This window comes from Apteryx mantelli, chromosome 37, assembly GCF_036417845.1.
Source record: "Apteryx mantelli isolate bAptMan1 chromosome 37, bAptMan1.hap1, whole genome shotgun sequence".
Lineage (NCBI taxonomy): Eukaryota > Metazoa > Chordata > Aves > Apterygiformes > Apterygidae > Apteryx > Apteryx mantelli.
In genome coordinates this window covers 230,494-254,182 of record NC_090014.1, presented here as the reverse complement: position 1 = coordinate 254,182, position 23,689 = coordinate 230,494, and the positions used below count along the sequence as shown (strand labels likewise).

Here is a 23,689-nt window from a genome sequence, read left to right as displayed (position 1 = left end):
AAATCCCCCTACCTGCACCCCAAATCCCCTCCGGGTACCCCAGGGAACCCCAAATCCTCCTCCCTGAATCCCAAATCCCCCTCCCTGCACCCCAATTCCCCTCCCTGCACCCCAAATCCTCCTCCGGGTACCCCAAATCGCCCTTCCTGCACCCCAGGGACCCCCAATCCCCTCCCTGCACCCCAAATCCCCTCCAGGTACCCCAGGGACCCCACATCCCCCTTCCTGCACCCCAAATCCCCTCCCGGCACCCCAAATCCCTCTTCCTGCACCCCAATCCCCCTCCTGGTACCCCAGGGACCCCAAATCCCCTCTCTGCGCCCCAAATCCCCTCCGGGTACCCCAGGGACCCCAAATCCCTCTTCCTGCACCCCAAATCCCCTCCCGGTACCTCAGGGACCCCAAATCCCTCTTCCTGCACCCAATTCCCCTCCCGGTACCCCAGGGACCCCAAATCCCCCTCTCTGCACCCCAAATCCCCCTCCGGGTACCCCAGGGACCCCAAATCCCTCTTCCTGCACCCCAAATCCCCTCCCGGTACCCCAGGGACCCCAAATCCCTCTTCCTGCACCCCAATTCCCCTCCGGTACCCCAGGGACCCCAAATCCCCCTCTCTGCGCCCCAAATCCCCCTCCAGGTACCCCAGGGACCCCAAATCCCCCTCCCTGCACCCCAAATCCCCCTCCGGGTACCCCAGGGACCCCCAAATCCCCCTCTCTGCGCCCCAAATCCCCCTCCCTGCACCCCAGGGACCCCAAATCCCACTCCCTGCACCCCAAATCCCCCTCTCCGCACCCCAAATCCCCCTCTCTGCGCCCCAAATCCCCCTCCACCAGGGACCCTCAAATCGCCCTTCCTGCACCCCAGGAACCCCCAAATGTCCCTCCCTGCACCCCAAATCCTCCTCCTGGTACCCCAGGGAACCCAATTCGCCCTTCCTGGTACCCCAGGGACCCCCAAAATCCCCCTACCTGCACCCCAAATCCCCTCCCTGCACCCCAAATCCCCCTCCCGGCACCCCAAATCCTCCTCCGGGTACCCCAGGGACCCACATCCCCCTCCCTGCACCCCAAATCCCCTCCCTGCACCCCAAATCCCCCTCCGGGTACCCCAAATCCTCCTCCGGGTACCCCAGGGCCCCCACATCCCCCTCCCTGCACCCCAAATCCCCTCCCTGCACCCCAAATCCCCCTCCCGGTACCCCAGGGACCCCAAATCCCCCTACCTGCACCCCAAATCCCCCTCCCTGCACCCCAATTCCCCTCCCTGCACCCGAATCCCCCTCCCGGTACCCCAGGGACCCCAAATCCCCCTACCTGCACCCCAAATCCCCCTCCCTGCACCCCGAATCCCCCTCTCTGCACCCCAATAACCCCTAAACCTCCTCCTCATCCCCCGATCCCCCTCTCTGCACCCCAATACCCCCCATACCCCCTCCCCGCCCCCCTAGGACCCCAACCCTCCCCCCAGACCCCCAATACCCCCCCATACCCCCTCCCGCCCCCCAGGACCCCCAACCTCCCCCAGGACCCCCCAACCCCCCCCAGGACCCCAATACCCCCCTATACCTCCCCCGCCCCCCAGGACCCCCAATACCCCCCCATACCCCCTCCCCGCCCCCCCAGGACCCCCCAACCGCCCCCCCAGGACCCCCAATACCCCCCTATATCCCCTCCCCACCCCCCCCAGGACCCCCATACCCCCCCCTATACCCCCTCCCCGCCCCCCCAGGACCCCCCAACCGCCCCCCCAGGACCCCCAATACACCCCTATACCCCCTCCCCGCCCCCCCAGGACCCCCCAACCCCCCCCCAGGACTCCCAATACCCCCCATACCCCCTCCCCGCCCCCCCAGGACCCCCCAATACCCCCCATACCCCTCCCCCCGACCCCCCAGACCCCCAACCGCCCCCCAGGACCCCCAATACCCCCCATACCCCCTCCCCGCCCCCCCAGACCCCCCAACCGCCCCCCAGGACCCCCAATACCCCCCCAGGACCCCCCAACCGCCCCCCCAGGACCCCCAATACCCCCCTATATCCCCTCCCCACCCCCCCCAGGACCCCCCAACCCCCCCCCAGGACCCCCAATACCCCCCTCTACCCCCTCCCCGCCCCCCCAGGACCCCCAATACCCCCCTATACCCCCTCCCCGCCCCCCCAGACCCCCCAACCCCCCCCAGGACCCCCAATACCCCCCTATATCCCCTCCCCACCCCCCCCGGACCCCCCAACCCCCCCCCAGGACCCCCAATACCCCCCTCTACCCCCTCCCCGCCCCCCCAGGACCCCAATACCCCCCTATACCCCCTCCCCACCCCCCCAGGACCCCCAAACCCCCCCAGGACCCCCAATACCCCCCTATACCCCCTCCCCGCCCCCCCAGGACCCCCCAACCGCCCCCCAGGACCCCCAATACCCCCCTATACCCCCTCCCCGACTCCCCAGGACCCCCAACCGCCCCCCAGGACCCCCAATACCCCCCTATACCCCCTCCCCGCCCCCTAGGACCCCCAACCACCCCCCAGGACTCCCAATACCCCCCTATACCCCTCCCCGCCCCCCCAGGACCCCCCAACCGCCCCCCCCAGACCCCCCCCCCCCGAGCCCCCCCCCCGCACCTTGATGCAGAGGATGTGGGTGCCGGCGGCGACGAGCTCGCGGGCGAGGCGCAGGTAGTAGTCGAGGCCGTACTTGGTGCGCGCCGGGTCGGCCACGTCGCCCGTGTAGGAGATGGCGGCCTCGACGACGGCGCCCGCGCGCCCCGCCGCCTCCACGCCCAGCACCAGGTTGGGCACGTAGTTGAGCGAGTCGAAGACGCGGAAGACGTCCATGCCGTTGGCCGCCGCCACCTCGCAGAACCTGCCCCGCCGCGCCAGCGACCCCGCCGGGCCCCGGGGACGGGGGGCAACGTCAGACGGGGGGGTGTGCGGGGGGCACGGCGGGGCGCGGGGGGTCAGCGGGGTCACAGGGGTCAGCAGGGTCACGGGGTCAGCAGGGGGTCAGCAGGGTCACAGGGGTCAGCAGGGTCACGGGGGGTCACGGGGGGTCACAGGGGTCAGCGGGGGATCACAGGGGTGCACGGGGGTCAGTGGGGTCACGGGGGCGCATGGGGGTCAGTGGGGTCACAGCAGGTCACAGGGGTCAGCAGGGGGTCACAGGGGGTCACAGGGGTCAGCAGGGGGTCACGGGGGCACACAAGGGTCAGCAGGGTCAGCGGGGGGTCATGGGGCAGCAGGGGGTCACAGGGTGCACAGGGGTCAGTGGGGGGTCATGGGGGCACGCTGGGTCAGCAGGGGTTGGTGGGGGCAGCAGGGGCAGCGGGGGGTCATGGGGGCACACTGGGGTCACGGGGGACGCAGGGGTCACGGGGGTGCGCTGGGGTCAGCGGGGGGGTCACGGGGGCATGCAGGGGTCAGTGCAGCCAACGGCGTCGGTGCCCTGTGTCCCCCCGTGTCCCCGTGTCCCCCCCGGTGTCCCCCCCCCCCCGGCGTCGCCCCCGCACCGGTAGACGACGTTGTCGGGGTAGTTGGTGTAGCCGACGGCGTTGGCGCCCCGTGTCCCCCCGTGTCCCCCCGCGTCCGCATGTCCCCGTGTCCCCCCCGGTGTCCCCCCCGCGGTGTCGCCCCCCCCCGGTGTCCCCCCGCACTGGTAGACGACGTTGTCGGGGTAGTTGGTGTAGCCGACGGCGTTGGCGCCCCGTGTCCCCCCGTGTCCCCCCGCGTCCGCATGTCCCCGTGTCCCCCCCGGTGTCCCCCCCCGCGGTGTCGCCCCCGCACCGGTAGACGACGTTGTCGGGGTAGTTGGTGTAGCCGACGGCGTTGGCGCCCCGTGTCCCCCCGTGTCCCCCCGCGTCCGCATGTCCCTGTGTCCCCCCCCGTGTCCCCCCGCGGTGTCGCCCCCGCACCGGTAGACGACGTTGTCGGGGTAGTTGGTGTAGCCGACGGCGTTGGCGCCGCGCAGCAGCATCTGGAAGGGGACGTTGGGGATGAGCTGGCGCAGGTCGCGCAGCCGCTGCCAGGGGCACTCGTGCAGGAAGCGCATGGCCACGTCGAAGGTGGCGCCTGCGGGCGGCAAGGGGGGGGGGGCAGCGTCGGGGGGGGGGGGCTTGGTGCAAGCCCCGCCCCCTGTCTCGCGCAAGCCCCGCCCCCTTGTCTCGCGCAAGCCCCGCCCACCCCCGGTGCACGCCCCCGCAGCCACCGTCCCCTGGTGCAACCCCCCCCCCCCATCCCGGTGCGACTCACCCCCCCCCCACAAACCTTGTTTGCTTGGTGCAAGCCCCGCCCACCTGTCTCATGCAAGCCCCGCCCCCCTGTCTCGTGCAAGCCCCGCCCCCTCTAGTGCAATCCCTGCCCTCACATCTCCTGCAAGCCCCACCCACCTCGTGCAAGCCCCGCCCCCCTTTGTGCGCACCCCATGTCCACCCTACCCCGGGGCAATCCTCCACCTTGGTGCGACCCTTAACTGCCCCGGTGCAAGCCCCGCCCCTGCCTCGTGAAAGCCCCGCCCCCTGTCTCGTGCAAGCCCCGCCCCACACCTCATGCAAGCCCCACCCACCTCGTGCAAGCCCCGCCCCCCTTTGTGCACACCCCCACGTCCACCCTACCCCGGGGCAATCCTCCACCTTGGTGCGACCCTTAACTGCCCTGGTGCAAGCCCCGCCCCTGCCTCGTGAAAGCCCCGCCCCCTGCCTCGTGCAAGCCCCGCCCATGGTGCAAGCCCCGCCCAACTCGTGCAAGCCCCTCCCCCTTGTGCACACCCCACATCCACCATGTCCCCCACGCAACCCCCATCCCCTGGTGCAACTCCCCCTCCCCCTCCCGGTGCAAAGCTCCGTGCCCTGGTGCAAGCCCCGCCCCCTGCCTCGTGCAAGCCCCGCCCCTGGTGAAAGCCCCGCCCACCTATTGCAAGCCCCACCCCCTCGTGCACACCCCACATCCACTGTCCCCCATGCAACCCCCGTCCCCTGGTGCAACCCCCCTCCCGGTGCAAACCTCTGTGTCCCGGTGCAAGCCCCGCCCCCTTCCTCGTGCAAGCCCCGCCCCCCGCCGTGCAAGCCCCGCCCCCCGCGCGGCACGAGGGCGGCGGCGGCTCACCGCCCCAGTTCTCGATGCTGAAGAGGCCGCTGAAGGCGTGCGCCACGAAGGGGGCGACGCGCTTGAGGTCGCGGCTGCGCACGCGCGTCGCCAGCAGCGACTGGTGGGCGTCGCGGAACGTCGTGTCGGTGAGCAGCAGCCCGCGGTGCGCCCGCACCGCCCGCGCGAAGCCCGCCGGGCCCTCGCGGCCCAGCACCGCCCGCAGCCCCGCCGGCGGCGGCCCTGCGCACACGGCCCCCCCCGCGGGTCACCCCCGGCTCGCACACGCACGCGCCTCGCACGCGCATTGCGTGTGCATTGCATGTGCAGCACATCTGCATCGCACACGCATCGCACACGCATCGCATGTGCATCGCATGTGCATTGCATGTGCATCGCACACACATCGCATGTGCGTTGCATGTGCATTGCATATGCAGCACATCTGCATCGCACACGCATCGCACACGCATCGCATGTGCGTTGCATGTGCATTGCATGTGCATTGCATGTGCATCGCACACACATCGCATGTGCATTGCATGTGCATCGCACACAGCACATGTGCATTGCATGTGCATTGCATGTGCATCGCACACACATCGCATGTGCATTGCATGTGCATCGCACACACAGCGCATGTGCATCGCATGTGCATTGCATGTGCATCACATGTGCATGTGCATCGCACACACATCGCATGTGCGTTGCATGTGCATTGCATGTGCATTGCATGTGAATCGCACACACATCGCATGTGCATTGCATGTGCATCGCACACAGCGCATGTGCATTGCATGTGCATCGCGTGTGCATCGCGTGTGCATTGCATGTGCATCGCACACACATCACATGTGCATTGCATGTGCATTGCATGTGCATCACATGTGCATCGCACACGCATCGCATGTGCATTGCATGTGCATTGCATGTGCACTACATGTGCATCGCACACGCATCGCATGTGCATTGCATGTGCATGACGTGCATCGCACACACAGCGCATGTGCATTGCATGTGCATTGCACACACAGCGCATGTGCATTGCATGTGCAGTGCATGTGCACTACATGTGCATCGCACACGCATTGCATGTGCATTGCATGTGCAGCACACGTGCAGTGCATGTGCATTGCACACGCATCGCATGTGCATCGCATGTGCATTCCATGTGCAGCACATGTGCATCGCAGGCACAGCGCATGTGCAGCGCATGTGCAGCACACAGCGATGCGAGCGCAGGGGCACCGGGCACGCGTGGCACACGCGTGGGGAGCTGCACGCACCCAGCGCACGCGGGGCACCACGCACGCTTTGCACGCGCCTCGCACGGCTCGCACACCTTGCACGCATGGGGGGCGCATCGCACGGCTCGCGTGCACGGGGGCACCGGGGGGGGGAACACGCTAAGCACACGCGTGTGACGCTCACCCACGGGCACGGGGAGGGGGAACACGCCGAGCACACACGTGTGACGCTCACCCACGGGCACGGGGAGGGGGAACACGCCGAGCACACGCGTGTGACGCTCACCCACGGGCACAGGGAGGGGGAACACGCCGAGCACACGCGTGTGACGCTCACCCACGGGCACGGGGGAGGGGGAACACGCCGAGCACACGCGTGTGACGCTCACCCACGGGCACGGGGGAGGGGGAACACGCCGAGCACACGCGTGTGACGCTCACCCACGGGCACGGGGAGGGGGAACATGCCGAGCACACGCGTGTGACGCTCACCCACGGGCACGGGGAGGGGGAACACGCCGAGCACACGCGTGTGACGCTCACCCACGGGCACCACGGGGAGGGGGAACACGCCGAGCACACGCGTGTGACGCTCACCCACGGGCACCACGGGGAGGGGGAACATGCCGAGCACACGCGTGTGACGCTCACCCACGGGCACGGGGAGGGGGAACACGCCGAGCACACGCGTGTGACGCTCACCCACGGGCACCACGGGGAGGGGGAACACGCCGAGCACACGCGTGTGACGCGCACCCACGGGCACCGGGGAGGGGGAACACGCCGAGCACACGCGTGTGACGCTCACCCACGGGCACGGGGAGGGGGAACACGCCGAGCACACGCGTGTGACGCTCACCCACGGGCACGGGGGAGGGGGAACACGCCGAGCACACGCGTGTGACGCTCACCCACGGGCACGGGGGGGGCCGCGGGCTCCACGGGCGCCGCCTTGGCCTGCACGGGCAGCGGGGTGCTGGGGCCGTTCACCATCACGTGTCCTGGGGGGGGGGCGAGAGGGGGGTCGGGGGGGGCCGGGGACCCCCGGGGGGGAGCCCCAAACCCGGGGGGGACCCCGGAGACCCCCAGCGACCCCCCGGGACCCTTCTGGACCCCCCCAGGGACCCCCCCAAGACCCCCTGGAGACCCCAGAGACCCCCCAAGACCCCCCAGGACGCCCCTAGACCCCCCCAGGGACCCCTTGAAGACCCCTGGGACCCTCCAGACCCCCCCAGGATCCCCCTAGGGACCCCAGGGACCCCCCAGGACCCTTCTGGACCCCCCCAGAGACCCCCCAAAGAACCCCAGGGACCCCCCAAGACCCCCCAGAACCCCCCCAGGGACCCCTTGAAGACCCCTGGGACCCTCCTGGGACCCCCCAGGACCCCCTTAGGGACCCCAGGGACCCTCCAGGGCCCTTCTGGACCCCCCCGAGACCCCCCCAAAGAACCCCCAGGGACCCCAAAGGACCCCAGAAACCCCCCTAGACCCCCCCAGGATCTCTCTAGACCCCCCCAGGGACCCCCCAAGGACCCCAAGAGACCCCAGGGACCTCCCAGGACTCCCCTAGACCCCCCCAGGGACCCCAAAGGACTCCAGGGACCCCCCTAGGGACCCCAGGAACCCCCCAGGATGCCCCTAGACCCCCCCAGGGACTCCAGGACCCCCCAGGACCCACCTAGAGACCCCAAAGGACCCCCAGGACCCCCCAGGGACCCACCTAGGGACCCCAAAGGACCCCAGAAAGCCCCCTAGACCCCCCCAGGGACCCCCCAAGACCCCCAGGAGACCCCAGGGACCCCCCAGGATCCCCCTAAACTCCCTCAGGACCCCCCAGGGACCCCCCCAGGGACCCCCAGGACCCCCCAGGACTCCCCTAGACCCCCCCAGGGACCCCCCAGGGACCCCCAGGACCCCCCAGAGACCCCAAAGGTCCCCAGGGACCCCCCAGGACTCCCCTAGACCCCCCAGAGACCCCCAGAACCCCCTAGGGACCCCCCTAGGGACCCCATGGACCTCCCAGGATGCCCCTAGACCCCCCCAGGGACCCCCAGGACCCCCCAGGGACCCACCCAGGGACCCCAAGGACCCCAGGGACCCCCCGAGGGACCCCAGGGACCCCCCAGGATGCCCCTAGACCCCCCCCAGGGACCCCCAAGGACCCCCCCAGTGACCCCAGGACCCCCCCAGGGATCCCCCTAGGGACCCCAAAGGACCCCGGGGACCCCCCAGGGACCCCCCCAAGGACCCCAAGAGACCCCATGGACCTCCCAGGACTACCCTAGACCCCCCCAGGGACCCCCCAAGACCCCCAGGAGACCCCAGGGACCCCCCCAAGGACCCCAAAGGACCCCCTGGGACCCCCCAGGACCCCCCCAGTGACCCCAGGACCCCCCAGGACCCCCCCACGGCCCCCCCTAGGGACCCCAAAGGACCCCAAGAACCCCCCAGAACGCCCCTAGATCCCCCCAGGACCCCCCTAGGGACCTCAAAGGACCCCAAAGGACCCCCTAGGACCCCCCCAGGGACCCCCCCGGCGCCTCACCCAGGTAGTGGAGCAGCTTCTGGGCGCGGTTGTGCGCGGGGCGCAGCAGGAAGAGCTCGGGGTTCTCGTCGATGAACTGGGTGTCGACGGCACCGCCCAGGAACTGCGGGTGCGCGAGCACGTTCTGCAGGAAGGGGATGTTGGTCTGCAAGGAACACGGGCGTGAGTCAGCCGGGCGTCGCACGAGGGGCGCCCCGCGCCGCACACGAGGCTCCCCGGCATTGCATGAGAGCTCCCGGCGTCGCACGAGGCTCCCCGGCATTGCACGAGGGTCCCCGGCATTGCACGAGAGCTCCCGGCGTCGCACGAGGCTCCCCGGCATTGCACAAGGGTCCCCAGCATTGCACGAGAGCTCCCAGCGTCGCACGAGGCTCCCCGGCATTGCACGAGGCTCCCCGGCATTGCACGAGAGCTCCCAGCGTCGCACGAGGGCTCCCGGCATCGCACGAGGGCTCCTGGCATTGCACGAGGGCTCCCGGCGTCGCACGAGGGCTCCCGGCATTGCACGAGGCTCCCCGGCATTGCACGAGGGCTCCCGGCCAGCGCGTCCTGCAAGAAGGGAATGTTGCTCCGTGGGAAGCGACGGCGTGAGTCAGTCGTGCGTCGCACGAGGAGCACCCTGTGCCGTGCACGAGGGCCCCCCGCGTCGCACGAGGCCCCATCCTGAGGCGTTGCACGAGCCCCGTGCACAGGCCCTGCGCACACCCCTGCGCGTCACCCGTCCCCTGTGCACGTCCCTGTGCATCGCACGAGCCCCATGTGCGTCCTTGCACATCGCACAAGCCCTGTGCACGTCCCTGTGCATTGCACGAGCCCTGTGCATGTCACTGTGCATCGCACGAGCCCCATGCACGTGTCCCCATGCATCACACACCCCTGCGCATGCCCCCGTGCATTGCACAAGCCCCCTGCACATCCCTGTGCATTGCACGAGCCCTGTGCACGTGTCCCCGTGTGTCGCACCCCCCTGCACACACCCCTGTGCATGGCACAAGCCCCCTGCACATCCCTGTGCATTGCACGAGCCCCGCGCACGTCCCCGTGCATCACATGAGCCCCCTGCACATCCCTGTGCATCACACGAGCTTGCACGCATCCCTGTGCATTGCACGAACCCCCTGCACATCCCTGTGCATTGCACGAGCCCTGCGCTCATCCTTGTGCATTGCACGAACCACCTGCACATCCCTGTGCATTGCACGAGCCCTGCACACATCCCTGTGCATTGCATGAGCCCTGCGCACGTCCCTGTGCATCGCACGAGCCCCGCGCACGTCCCTGTGCATCACATGAGCCCCCTGCACATCCCTGTGCATTGCACGAGCCTGCACGCATCCCTGTGCATTGCATGAGCCCTGTGCACATCCCCATGCATTGCACGAACCACCTGCACGTCCCTGTGCATTTCATGAGCCCTGCGCACATCCCTGTGCATTGCATGAGCCCTGTGCACATCCCCATGCATTGCACGAACCACCTGCACATCCCTGTGCATTGCACGAGCCCTGCACACATCCCTGTGCATTGCATGAGCCCTGCGCACGTCCCTGTGCATCGCACGAGCCCCGCGCACGTCCCTGTGCATCACATGAGCCCCCTGCACATCCCTGTGCATTGCACGAGCCTGCACGCATCCCTGTGCATTGCATGAGCCCTGTGCACATCCCCATGCATTGCACGAACCACCTGCACATCCCTGTGCATTGCACGAGCCCTGCACACATCCCTGTGCATTGCATGAGCCCTGCGCACGTCCCTGTGCATCGCACGAGCCCCGCGCACGTCCCTGTGCATCACATGAGCCCCCTGCACATCCCTGTGCATTGCACGAGCCTGCACGCATCCCTGTGCATTGCATGAGCCCTGTGCACATCCCCATGCATTGCACGAACCACCTGCACGTCCCTGTGCATTTCACGAGCCCTGCACACATCCCTGTACATCACATGAGCTCCCTGCACATCCCTGTGCATCACACGAGCCCCGCATGCGTCCTTGTGCATCACACGAGCCCCGTGCACATGTCCCCGTGCGTCGCACACCCCTGTGCATGCCCTGTGCATTGCACGAGCCCCCTGCACATCCCTGTGCATTGCACAAGCCCCGTGTGCATCCCTGTGCATCGCATGAGCCCTGCACACGTCCCTGTGCATTGCACGAGCTCTGTGCCTGTCCCTGTGCATTGCACACTCCTGCACACATCCTTGCGCATCACATGAGCCCTGTGCAGATCCTTGTGCATCGCACGAGCCCCATGCACATCCCTGTGCATTGCATGAGCCGTGTGCATGTGTCCCTGTGCGCCACACACCCCTGTGCACGCCCCTGTGCATCACACGAGCCCTGTGCAGGTCCCTGTGCATTGCACAAGCCTTGAACACATCCCTGTGCATTGCACGAGCCCTGTGTGCATCCCTGCGCATCGCATGAGCCCTGCGCATGTCCCTGTGCATTGCACGAGCTCCGTGCACATCCCTGTGCATCGCACGAGCCCTGTGTGCATCCCTGCGCATCGCATGAGCCCTGCACACGTCCCTGTGCATTGCACGAGCTCCGTGCACATCCCTGTGCATCGCACGAGCCCTGTGTGCATCCCTGTGCATCGCATGAGCCCTGCACACGTCCCTGTGCATTGCACAAGCCCCGTGTGCATCCCTGTGCATCGCATGAGCCCCGTGTGTGTCCCTGTGCATCGCATGAGCCCTGCGCATGTCCCTGTGCATTGCACGAGCTCCGTGCACATCCCTGTGCATCGCATGAGCCCCGTGTGTGTCCCTGTGCATTGCACGAGCCCCGTGTGCGTCGTTCTGCATCGCACGAGCTCCGTGCGCATCCCTGTGCATCGCACGAGCCCTGTGTGCATCCCTGTGCATCGCTCGAGCCCCGTGTGCGTCGTTCTGCATCGCACGAGCCCCGCGCATGTGTCCCCGTGCGTCGCACCCCCCTGCACACGTCCCCGCGCACGCGTCACGTCCCCCGCGCGGCACCTTGACGCCGCGGATGCGGAACTCGGCCAGGGCGCGGCGCATCTTGGCGGCGGCGGCCGGCTGGTCGGGGCCGTGGGCCACCACCTTCACCAGCAGCGAGTCGTAGTGGGGCGAGATGAGGGCGCCCTGGAAGGCCGAGGCGCCGTCCAGCCGGATGCCCATGCCCTCGCCGCTGCGGAACACCTGCGGGGACGGAGCCGCCGCCGTGTCACCATGCTGCCACCATGCATGGGGACACAGGGACATGGGGGGACACAGGGACACATGGGGACACGGGGGACACGGGGATGCCCATGCCCTCGCCGCTGCGGAACACCTGCGGGGACGGAGCCGCCGCCGTGTCACTGCCATGCCACCATGCATGGGGACATGGGGACACATGGGGACACGGGGGACATGGGGACACGGGGACATGGGGGACATGGGGACACGGGGATGCCCATGCCCTCGCCGCTGCGGAACACCTGCGGGGACGGAGCCGCCGTGTCACCGCCGTGCATGGGGACACGGGGACATGGGGGGACATGGGGGGACATGGGGGGACACACGGGGACACCAGTCCATACAGACCCCATACAGGTACCCAGGACATCGGGGCCGGGCTGTATGGACCCCGTACGGGTGCCGGGACCACGTGGCTGGGGCCGTATGGAGCCCATAGGGTGCCCAGGGCCTCAGGGCCGGGCCGTATGGTCCCCATAGGGTGTGCAGGGCATCAGGGCTGGTCCATATGGGCTCCATAGGGTGCCCAGGCCACACAGACCAGTCCGTATAGCCCCCATATGGGGACCCAGGACATCAGGGCCAGGCTGTATGGACCCCGTACGGGTGCCGGGGCCACGTGGCTGGGGCCGTATGGAGCCCATAGGGTGCCCAGGGCCTCAGGGCTGGGCTGTACAGACCCCATAGGGTGCAGGGGGGCGCTGGGGCCGGGCCGTATGGAGCCCATAGGGTGTGCAGGGCTCTGGGGCTGGGCCATATGGAGCCCATAGGGTGTGCAGGGCCTCAGGGTCGGGCTGTATGGAGCCCATAGGGCACAGGGGGGTGCCGGGGCCAGGCCATATGGAGTCCATAGGGTGCGTGGGGCATGGAGGCTGGGCTGTATGGAGCCCATAGGGTGCAGGGGGATGCTGGGGCCGGGCCGTATGGATCCTATAGGGTGCGCAGGGCTCTGGGGCTGGGCCATATGGACCCCATAGGGTGTGTGGGGCACGGGGGCCAGGCCGTATGGAGCCCATAGGGTGCAGGGGGATGCTGGGGCCGGGCCGTATGGATCCTATAGGGTGTGTGGGGCACCGGGGCTGGGCTGTATGGATCCTATAGGGTGTGTGGGGCACGGGGGCCGGGCCGTATGGAGCCCATAGGGTGCAGGGGGATGCTGGGGCCGGGCCACATGGACCCCATAGGGTGTGCAGGGCTCCGGGGCCGGGCCGTACGGATCCTATAGGGTGCCCAGGGAGGCGTCACCTCGATGCGGCCGGTGTCGGGCTGGAAGCCGCGGGCCGGGTCCTCGGTGGTGACGCGGCACTGGATGGCGCAGCCGTGCACCCGCACCGCGTCCTGGCGCAGCCCCAGCTCCGGCAGGCTGCGGCCCTCGGCCACCCGCAGCTGCGCGTGCACCAGGTCCACCCTGCGCGGCCGTCAGCGCCCCGTGCGGGCCCAGGCGTCCGGGGAGCCCCGACCCCCCCCAATCCAGGGGCCCAGGCGTCCGGGAGCCCCGACCCGCAGGGGCCCAGGCGTCCGGGAGCCCCGACCCCCCCCAACCCAGGTCCACCCTGCACGGCCGTCAGCGCCCCGTGCGGGCCCAGGCGTCCGGGAGCCCCGACCCCCCCCAATCCAGGGGCCCAGGCGTCCGGGGAGCCCCGACCCGCAGGGGCCCAGGCGTCCGGGAGCCCCGACCCCCCCCCCAACCCACGTCCACCCTGCGCGGCCGTCAGCGCCCCGTGCGGGCCCAGGCGTCCAGGGAGCCCCGACCCACAGGGACCCAGGCGTCCGGGAGCCCCGACCCCCCCCAATCCAGGGGCCCAGGCGTCCGGGAGCCCCGACCCCCCCCGCCCCCCGAGGGCCCAGGTGTCCGGGGAGCCCCAACCCGCAGGGGCCCAGGCGTCCAGGAGCCCCGATCCCCCCCAACCCAGGTCCACCCTGCGCGGCTGTCAGCGCCCCGTGCGGGCCCAGGCGTCCGGGGAGCCCCGACCCCCCCAATCCAGGGGCCCAGGCGTCCGGGGAGCCCCGACCCCCCCCCCCAACCCAGGTCCACCCTGCGCGGCCGTCAGTGCCCTGTACGGGCCCAGGCGTCCGGGAGCCCCGACCCACAGGGACCCAGGTGTCCGGGGCACCCTGACCCCCCACCCACTGGGGACCCAGGTGTCCGGGACACCCCAACCCCCAGGGACCCAGGTGTCCAGGGCACCCCGACCCCCACCCCGCGGGGGCCCCGGCGTCCGGGCGGGCGGCTCACCCGGTGATCTCCTCGGTGACCGTGTGCTCCACCTGCAGCCGCGAGTTGACCTCGATGAAGTAGTAGGAGCCGTTCTGGTCCACCAGGAACTCCACGGTGCCGGCGTTCTCGTAGCCCACCTGCGCCGCCGGCACCTCAGCCCGGACGCCGGGGCCCCCCACGCCGGGGCGCCCGGACGCCTGGGCCCCGCCATCCCCGGACACCTGGGTCCTGCCACCCCAGACACCTGGGTCCCTTCACCCCTGGACGCCTGGGCCCCGCCACCCCCGGACGCCTGGGCCCCGCCACCCCCGGACGCCTGGGTCCCTTCACCCCGGATGCCTGGGCCCCACCACCCCGGACACCTGGGTCCCTTCACCCCCGGACGCCTGGGCCCCGCCACCCCCGGACGCCTGGGCCCCACCATCCTGGACGCCTGGGTCCCTTCACCCCCGGACGCCTGGGCCCCACCACCCCCGGACGCCTGGGCCCCACCATCCTGGACGCCTGGGTCCCTTCACCCCCGGACGCCTGGGCCCCGCCACCCCCCGGACGCCTGGGCCCCACCATCCTGGACGCCTGGGTCCCTTCACCCCCGGACGCCTGGGTCCCGCCACCCCCGGACGCCTGGGTCCCTTGATGCTTGGGTGCCCCGGACGCCTGGGTCCCCCGGGAGGGTGACGGCTCCCCGGACGCCTGGGTCCCCAGGGAGGGGGGTGGGAACCGCCGCCCGGACGCCGGGGCCCCCCGCGGCACCTCCTGGGCGAGGCGGACGGCGTCGGCGGCCAGGCGGGCGCGGAGCTGGGGGTCGAGGCAGGCGGCCGGCGCGATCTCCACCACCTTCTGGTGCCGCCGCTGGATGGAGCAGTCGCGCTCGTAGAGGTGGATCACGTTGCCGTGATGGTCCCCTGCGGTGGTGGGGAGGGGGGTCAGCCACCGCGGGGGGCCCAGGCGTCCGGGCCCCCCCCCCCGGCGCCGCCCCCTCACCCAGGATCTGGACCTCGATGTGCCGCGGGCGCTCGACGAACTTCTCCACGAAGAGGGCGCCGTCGCCGAAGGCGGCCAGGGCCTCCGAGGACGCGCGGGTGAAGTTCTCCTCCAGCTCCTGCGGGAACGTCGCCCGGACGCCTGGGCCCCGCGGTCGCCCGGATGCCCCGGGTGCCACCCCGTCCGGGCCTCCCCGGGGCACGGAGCCATCGGTGTCCTTCACCCGGACGCCTGGGTCCTTCACCCGGACGCCTGGGTCCCCTCGTCTCCCAAGGCTTGGAGCCACCCGGATGCCTGGGTCCCACCCGAGGGTGCAGGGATCCCGGACGCCGGGGCCCCCGTGGGGCAGGATCGGGGGGGGTCAGGGGGGTCCCAGCCGCTGGGGCCCCGTGGGGTGAGTTTGGGGGGGATTGGGGGGGTCCCGGATGCCGGGGCCCTGTGGGGCGGGATCGGGGGGGGGTCAGGGGGGTCCCGGACGCTGGGGCCCCATGGGGCGAGGTTGGGGGGGTTCGGGGGGGTCCCAGACACCGGGGCCCCATGGGGCAGGATTGGGGGGGTCCTGGACGCTGGGGCCCCGTGGGGTTGGATCGGGGGGGGGTCGGGGGTGTCCCGGACGCCGGGGCCCCGTGGGGAGGGATTGGGGGGGGTCGGGGGTGTCCCGGACGCCAGGGCCCCGTGGGGCGGGATCGGGGGTGGTTGGGGGGTCCCGGATGCCGGGGCCCCGTGGGGCAGGATCGGGGGGGGTCGGGGGGTCCCGGCCGCCGGGGCCCCGTGGGGCAGGATCGGGGGGGGTCGGGGGGGTCCCGGACGCTGGGGCCCCGTGGGGTGAGGTCGGGGGTGGTTGGGGGGTCCCGGATGCCGGGGCCCCATGGGGCGGGATCGGGGGGGGGTCGGGGGGGTCCCGGACACCGGGGCTCCATGGGGTGGGGTTGGGGTGGGGGGGGTCGGGGGGGTCCCGGCCGCCGGGGCCCCGTGGGGCAGGATCGGGGGGGGGTCGGGGGGTCCCGGACGCCGGGGCCCCGTGGGGCAGGATCGGGGGGGGGTCGGGGGGTCCCGGCCGCCGGGGCCCCGTGGGGCGGGATCGGGGGGGGGTCGGGGGGGTCCCGGCCGCCGGGGCCCGCGTACCTGGGGGGCGCGGACGACGCGCATGCCGCGGCCGCCGCCGCCATGGGCGGCCTTGAGGATGACGGGGAAGCCGGCGTCCCGCGCGAAGGCCTCGGCCTCGGCCAGCGCCGCCACCGGCGCCGCCGTCCCCGGCACCACCGGCACCCCTGGGGGGGGGGGGGGGGAGAAGGGTCGGACCCACGGCCGGACCCACGGCCGGACCCACAAGCCCCCGTAACCACCCCATAACTCTCTATTCTCACCCCATAAACCCCATTATACCCCATTTCCACCCCGTAACCCCACAACCTGCCCCATAACCCCCCATAACCCCCCCATTGCCACCCATAACCCCCATTCCTACCCCATAACCCCCATAACCACCTCATAACCCCCCATAACCTCTCATTCCTGCCCCATAACCCCTATAACCCCCCATTCCCACCCCATAACCCCCAATCCCTCCCCATAACCCCCACAACCCCCCCATTCCTGCCCCATAACCCCCCAGACCCCCCATTCCCACCCCATAACCCCCATAACCCCCCCAAAACCTTTTATTCCTGCCCCATAACCACCCATAACCCCCCATTTCCGCCCCATAACCTCCCAATTCCTCTCCATAACTACCCCATAACCCCCATAACCACCCCAAAACCTTCCATTCCCGCCCCATAACCCCCCACTTCCACCCCATTCCCACCCCATAACTACCCCATAACCCCCCATTCCCACCCCATAACCCCCATAACCCCCCATTCCCGCTCCCTAACTACCCCATAACCCCCCATTCCCACCCCATAACCCCCCATAACCCCCATTCCCACCCCATAACTCCCATAACCACCCCATAACCCCCCATTCCCACCCCATAACCCCCCATAACCCCCCATTCCCGCCCCATAACCCCCATAACCCCCCATTTCCACCCCATTCCCACCCCATAACTACCCCATAACTCCCTAATCCCACCCCATAACCCCCCATAACCCCCTATTCCTGCCCCATAACCCCCATAACCACCCCATAACCCCCCATTCCCACCCCATAACCCCCCATAACCCCCCATTCCCACCCCATAACCCCCCCATAACCCCCCATTCCCGCTCCCTAACTACCCCATAACCCCCCATTCCCACCCATAACCCCCATAACCACCCCATAACCCCCCATTCCCACCCCATAACCCCCATAACCCCCCATTCCCGCCCCATAACCCCCATAACCCCCCATTTCCACCCCATTCCCACCCCATAACTACCCCATAACTCCCTAATCCCACCCCATAACCCCCCATAACCCCCTATTCCTGCCCCATAACCCCCATAACCACCCCATAACCCCCCATTCCCACCCCATAACCCCCCATAACCCCCCATTCCCACCCCATAACCCCCCCATAACCCCCCATTCCCGCCCCATAACCCCCATAACCCCCCATTTCCACCCCATTCCCACCCCATAACTCCCTAATCCTACCCCATAACCCCCTGTAACCCCCCATTCCTGCCCCATAACCCCCAAAACCGCCCCGTAACCCCCCATTCCCACCCCATAACCCCCAAAACCGCCCCATAACCCCCCATTCCCACCCCATAACCCCCATAACCCCCCATAACCCCCCATTCCCGCCCCATAACCCCCCCATAACCCCCCATTCCCGCCCCATAACCCCCCATAACTGCCCCCGTTCCCGGCCCCCCGGCCCCCCCCGCCTCGCGCCGCCCCCCACCTGCGCGCTGCGCCAGCCGCCGCGCCTCCACCTTGTCGCCCATCATGCGCACGACGCGGGGCGAGGGGCCCACGAAGCGCAGCCCGGCGCCGGCACAGGCCTCCGCGAACTCGGCCCGCTCCGACAGGAACCCGTAGCCCGGGTGGATGGCGTCCACGCCGTTCTCCTGCGCGGGGCGAGGCGGGCGCGCCGTGGGGCCCCGGCGTCCTCCGCGTCCCCGACCCCCTCCCCAGCATCCCGGGGCCCAGGCGTCCGGGCGCCACCAGCTCCCCGGGGCCCAGGCATCCTCGATCCCCCCCAGCATCCCGGGGACCCAGCATCTTCCACATCCCCCTCCCCAGCATCCCGGGGCCCAGGCGTCCGGGTGCCACCAGCTTCCCGGGGCCCCGGCGTCCTCCACGTCCCCCCCCCCACCATCCCGGGGCCCAGGCGTCCGGGCGCTGCTGGCTCCCCGGGGCCCAGGTGTCCCCAACCCCCTCCCCAGCATCCTGGGGGCCCAGGCGTCCTCGACCCTCCCCAGCATCCCGAGGCCCAGGCGTCCGAGAGCCACCAGCATCCCGGGGCCCCGGTGTCCTCCATGTCCCCCCCTCCTCAGCATCCCGGGGCCCCGGCGTCCTCCGCGTCCCCCCTCCCCAGCATCCCGGGGCCCAGGCGTCCGGGTGCCACCGGCTCCCTGGGGTCCAGGCGTCCCCGACCCCCTCCCCAGCATCCCGGGGCCCAGGCGTCTGGGTGCCACCAGCTCCCCGGGGCCCAGGCATCCTCGATCCCCCCCAGCATCCCGGGGACCCAGCATCTTCCACATCCCCCTCCCCAGCATCCCGGGGCCCAGGCGTCCGGGTGCCACCAGCTTCCCGGGGCCCCGGCGTCCTCCACATCCCCCTCCCCAGCATCCTGAGGCCCAGGCATCCGGGCGCTGCCGGCTCCCCGGAGCCCAGGTGTCCTCAACCCCCACCAGCATCCCGAGGCCCAGGCGTCCGGGCGCCATCAGCATCCCGGGGCCCCGGCGTCCTCTGCGTCCCCCTCCCCAGCATCCCGGGGCCCAGGCGTCCTCAACCCCCCCCCACCATCCCGGGGCCCAGGCGTCCAGGCGCCACCAGCATCCTGGGGACCTGGTGTCCTCCACGTCCCCCCCCACCATCCCAGGGCCCAGGCGTCCGGGTCCGGGTGCCGTCAGCTTCCCGGGGGCCCCGGCGTCCTCCGCGTCCCCCCCCAGGCATCCTCGATCCCCCCCAGCATCCCGGGGACCCAGCATCCTCCACATCCCCCTCCCCAGCATCCCAGGGCCCAGGCGTCCTCGACCCCCCCCAGCATCCCGGGACCCCAGTGCCCAGGTGCTGCCGGCTCCCCAGGGCCCAGGTGTCCGGGCGCCACCAGCATCCTGGGGCCCCGGCGTCCTCCGACCTTCCCCCCAGCACCCTGGGGGCCCAGGCGTCCGGGCACCGCTGGCTCCCTGGGGCCCAGGCGTCCTCGACCCACCCCAGCGCCCCAGGGCCCAGGCGTCCAGGCTCCCCCCCCCCAAAGGGGCCCAGGCGTCCGGCCCCCCCCCCCCCCCGCAAAGGGGCCCCGGCGTCCGGGCGCACCTGGGCGACGCGCAGGATGTCGGGCGCGTGCAGGTAGGCCTGCGCCCCAGGGCCCAGGCGTCCGGGCTCCCCCCTCCCCACGGGGCCCAGGCGTCCGGCCCCCCCCCCCCCCCCCCGCAAAGGGGCCCCGGCGTCCGGGCGCACCTGGGCGACGCGCAGGATGTCGGGCGCGTGCAGGTAGGCCTGCGCCCCAGGGCCCAGGCGTCCGGGCTCCCCCCCCAAAGGGGCCCAGGCGTCCGGCCCCCCCCCCCCCCCCCCCCCCGCAAAGGGGCCCCGGCGTCCGGGCGCACCTGGGCGACGCGCAGGATGTCGGGCGCGTGCAGGTAGGCCTGCACGGGCGGCAGCCCCCGCCCCACCAGATAGGCCTCGTCCGCCTTCTGCCGGTGCATCTGGCCCGTGTCCTGCTCCGAGTAGACGGCCACCGTGCGGATGCCCAGCTCCGTGCACGCCCGGAACACCCGGATGGCGATCTCGCCTGCGAGGGGACACGGGGCGACGTGGGGGCACGCGGGGACATGCGGGGGGACGGGGGGGCACCCAGGGACATGGGGACATGGGGGGACACGGGGGGACATGGGGGCACCCGGGGACATCGGGGGGCACAGGGGGTTGTGGGGACAAGGGGGGACATGGGGATGCACGGGGGGACACGGGGACATGAGGGGACATGGGGGGGTGTGGGGACAAGGGGACACGGGGACACAAGGACATGGGGACACGGGGGGATGTGGGGACAAGGGGGGACACGGGGATGGGGACAGGGTCATGGGGACACAGGGACACAAGGACATGGGGACACAGGGATATGGGGACGTGGGGATGTGAGGACATGGGGATGTGGGACACGGGGACACACAGGGACAAGGGGATGTGGGATGTGGGGACACAGGGATGTGGGGACAGGGGCACACGGGGATGGGGACAGGGTCATGGGGACACAAGGACACGGGGACGCAGGACTGTGGGGACACAGGGACGCGGGGGCCCACGGGGACATGGGGACACAGGGACATGGGGACACGGGGACGCCCCTGGGGTGACCTCGCCCGGCCACCAACCCCGGGACACGGGGACACACAGGGGGACACCCGGGGGGGGGGGACAGGGACGCGGGGGGACACTCACCGCGGTTGGCCACCAGGACCTTGCGGATGGGCCGGTAGGCGACGGCGCGGGCGGCCCGGGGCACCCGCAGCACCCGCAGCCGCCCGGCGCCCAGCAGGGCCCGGCCGCCCCGGCGCAGCCACAGCGGGGACATCTGGGGGGGGGGGGGGGTCGCGGCGTCAGCGAGGCTCCGCGGCCCCCCCCGCCCCTGCCCCTGCCCCGCCGCAGCGAGGGGCCCCGGCGTCCGGGCGCTCCCGGCACCCCCCCCCCGGCTCCCGAAACCGGCCCCGGCAGCACAACCCCTATACGAGACAGCGGAGAATCCACCCACCCCCGCCAGCGAGGGGCCCCGGCGTCCGGGTGAAGGGGCCCAGGCGTCCGGGCGCTCGCCTTTGCCCCGGTGCCCTCTGACTCCCCCCCCCCCAAAAGGTGTGGTGGGGGGGGGAGGCCCAACCCCTATATGACACATCAGAGGATCCCTCCTCCCCCCTCCCCCGCAGCAGGGGGCCCAGGCGTCCGGGCCTCCCACCCCCACCACACGCGGAGGCGAAGGGGCCCAGGCGTCCGGCCCATCACCCTTGCCCCGGTGCCCTCTGACCCCGAAACCGTGGCGGGGGTGGGGTGGGGGGGGGGGGCGCAACCCCTATATGACACATCCGAGAATCCCCTCCCAGGGGCCCAGGCGTCCGGGCGGCCACCCCCAGGCGAAGGGGCCCAGGCGTCCGGGCAGCCACCCCTGCCCCGGTGCCCTCTGACCCCGAAACGTGGCCGGGGGGGGGGGGGAGCAACCCCTATACGAGACATCAGAGAATCCCCTCCTTTGCCCTCCCCCCCATACCGTACTGCTCCTAAGAGACGCCCATTGCACCCCAGTACCATAGCGCTCCTAAGAGATGCCCCGTTGCACCCCAGTACCGTAGTGCTCCTAAGAGATGCCCCGTTGCACCCCAGTACAGTAGTGCCCCTAAAAGACGCCCCATTGCACCCCAGTACCATAGCACTCCTAAGAGATGCCCCGTTGCACCCCAGTACCGTAGTGCCCCTAAGAGACGCCCCACTGCACCCCAGTACCGTAGTGCCCCTAAGAGATGCCCCATTGCACCCCAGTACCGTAGTGCCCCTAAGAGATACCCCATTGCACCCCAGTACCATAGCGCTCCTAAGAGATGCCCCACTGCACCCCAGTACCGTAGTGCCTCTAAGAGACACCCCATTGCACCCCAGGACCGTACTGTGCCTAAGAGACTCCCCCACTGTCACCCCATAGCACTCCCCCGCTACCATAATACACCTAAGAGACATCCTAAGCAGCTGAATACTGTAGGGCATCCACGAGGCACCCCCAGAGCCCCCCCATTGCTACCGTAGTGTACCTAAGAGCCCCCCCCAGCACCACCAGCGCCATAACGCACCTAAGAAAGCACCCCACAGCACCCCTGTGCAAGGCGCTGTATATCCCCCCCAGCCCCGTCGTTTGGGGGGCTACCGTAAGGCACCTAAGAGCCGCCCTGCAGCACCCCCTGCGCAAGGTGCCGCGCTTCCCCCTCCTGCGCTCAAGAGCCGAGTGCGGGCTGAGACGGAGGCCGGTGCCAAGCCGGGGAGGCGCTGGGCGGGCGCCAGGCCGGGCAAGGCCTCCCCCTCCTTGGGAAGCGGGACACGTCCGCGCCAGCCTGCGGCCGGCCCCCGGCGCCCCGGGAAGAGCCCCGCGGAGGGGGAAGCGGCGGGAGGGCGCGTGCCCAGGGGTCCCCCCCCCTCCACCTTGCCAAGCTGGGTGCTGGGGGGGGCACCCGTCCCCCCCCCCCTCGGAGGAGCCCCGAAAGCCGGCGGCTGCCGAGGAGGCTGGGACAGGCCTCTGCCCGCTGCCGCCTGCGGCCCCAGGCATGCAGCGAGCTGGCACGGCCTCAGCCGCCCGGCACAAAGGGCCTCTGGAAGCAGCGCCGCGGGCCGAATCGAATTAGGCCTCTTTGTTCTGTCCCTAATTAACAGGCGCTAAGCGGCAGGAGAGATGAGATCAAACGCCGCCCGGCCGCCCGGCGGGGGCACAACCCCGTACGAGCCGCCGGAGAATCCCCCGACGCGCCGGCAGCCGCGGGACCCTGCGCGGGGCCCGGTTCCCCCAGTTGGGGCTGGAGGGGGGCGGGGGGGGGCGCCGGGACCCTGGGGGAGCCCCCTGCCCCCCCCCTCCGGGTGCACACACATGCTCCGGGTGCACACGCGTGTGCCGTGCACACGCACCCCCCCCCGTGCGTGTGCCTCCCTCGCGCGGCTCACAGCACCCGCGCTGGCTGGTTCCCCTCGCACGAGAGTCCCGCTTGCACGAGCGCCTGCCTTGCACGAGATCCCTCCTTGCACAAGATCCCCCCCTTGCACAAGCACCTGCCTTGCACGAGATCCCCCCTCGCACGAGATCCCCCCTTGCACAAGTGTCCCCTTGCACGAGCACCTGCCTTGCACGCGCGTCCCCCTCACACGAGCGTCCCCCTTGCACGAGATCCCCCCCTTGCACGAGCACCTGCCTTGCACAAGAGCCCTCCTTGCACGAGATCCCCCCTTGCACGAGATCCCTCCTTGCACGAGATCCCCCCTTGCACAAGCACCTGCCTTGCACGAGCGTCCCCCTTGCACGAGATCCCTCCTCGCACGAGATCCCCCCTCGCACAAGTGTCCCCTCGCACGCGCGCCCGCCTCGCACGCGCGCCCGGCAGCCGCCCCGGGCAGCAGCGGGAGGCCGGCGCCCGCCCCGCGCCCGCCCGCTCCTCGCACGCTCCTCGCGCGCCCCGGCCCCCCCGGCCCCCGGGTAAATCATTGACGGGCCGCGGCGGCGGAGGGGCGAAGTCCGGCGCCCCGGGGCCCCCGCGACCGTTCACCTCCCGCCCCCGCCCGGCCCCCTAT

The 23,689-nt window shown here is 70.8% G+C and overlaps 1 protein-coding gene across 1 annotated transcript in view; it reads right to left on the bottom strand.

The window, feature by feature from the left end:
* Positions 1 to 20,951, bottom strand: part of PC (pyruvate carboxylase) — a 33,507-nt gene extending 12,556 nt beyond the window's left edge. Inside the window, exons 1-14 of the mRNA XM_067314780.1 lie at positions 20,819 to 20,951; positions 19,984 to 20,168; positions 18,114 to 18,279; positions 16,403 to 16,548; positions 15,278 to 15,395; positions 15,047 to 15,198; positions 14,312 to 14,430; positions 13,321 to 13,483; positions 11,854 to 12,036; positions 8,867 to 9,011; positions 7,233 to 7,322; positions 5,096 to 5,317; positions 3,907 to 4,063; positions 2,621 to 2,861 (exon numbers count right to left, since the gene is read on the bottom strand). Of these exons, the coding sequence (XP_067170881.1) occupies positions 2,621 to 2,861; positions 3,907 to 4,063; positions 5,096 to 5,317; positions 7,233 to 7,322; positions 8,867 to 9,011; positions 11,854 to 12,036; positions 13,321 to 13,483; positions 14,312 to 14,430; positions 15,047 to 15,198; positions 15,278 to 15,395; positions 16,403 to 16,548; positions 18,114 to 18,279; positions 19,984 to 20,168; positions 20,819 to 20,951 (2,220 nt within the window). The remainder of the gene's footprint in view (positions 1 to 2,620; positions 2,862 to 3,906; positions 4,064 to 5,095; positions 5,318 to 7,232; positions 7,323 to 8,866; positions 9,012 to 11,853; positions 12,037 to 13,320; positions 13,484 to 14,311; positions 14,431 to 15,046; positions 15,199 to 15,277; positions 15,396 to 16,402; positions 16,549 to 18,113; positions 18,280 to 19,983; positions 20,169 to 20,818) is intronic.
* Between the last annotated feature and the right edge of the window lie 2,738 nt (positions 20,952 to 23,689).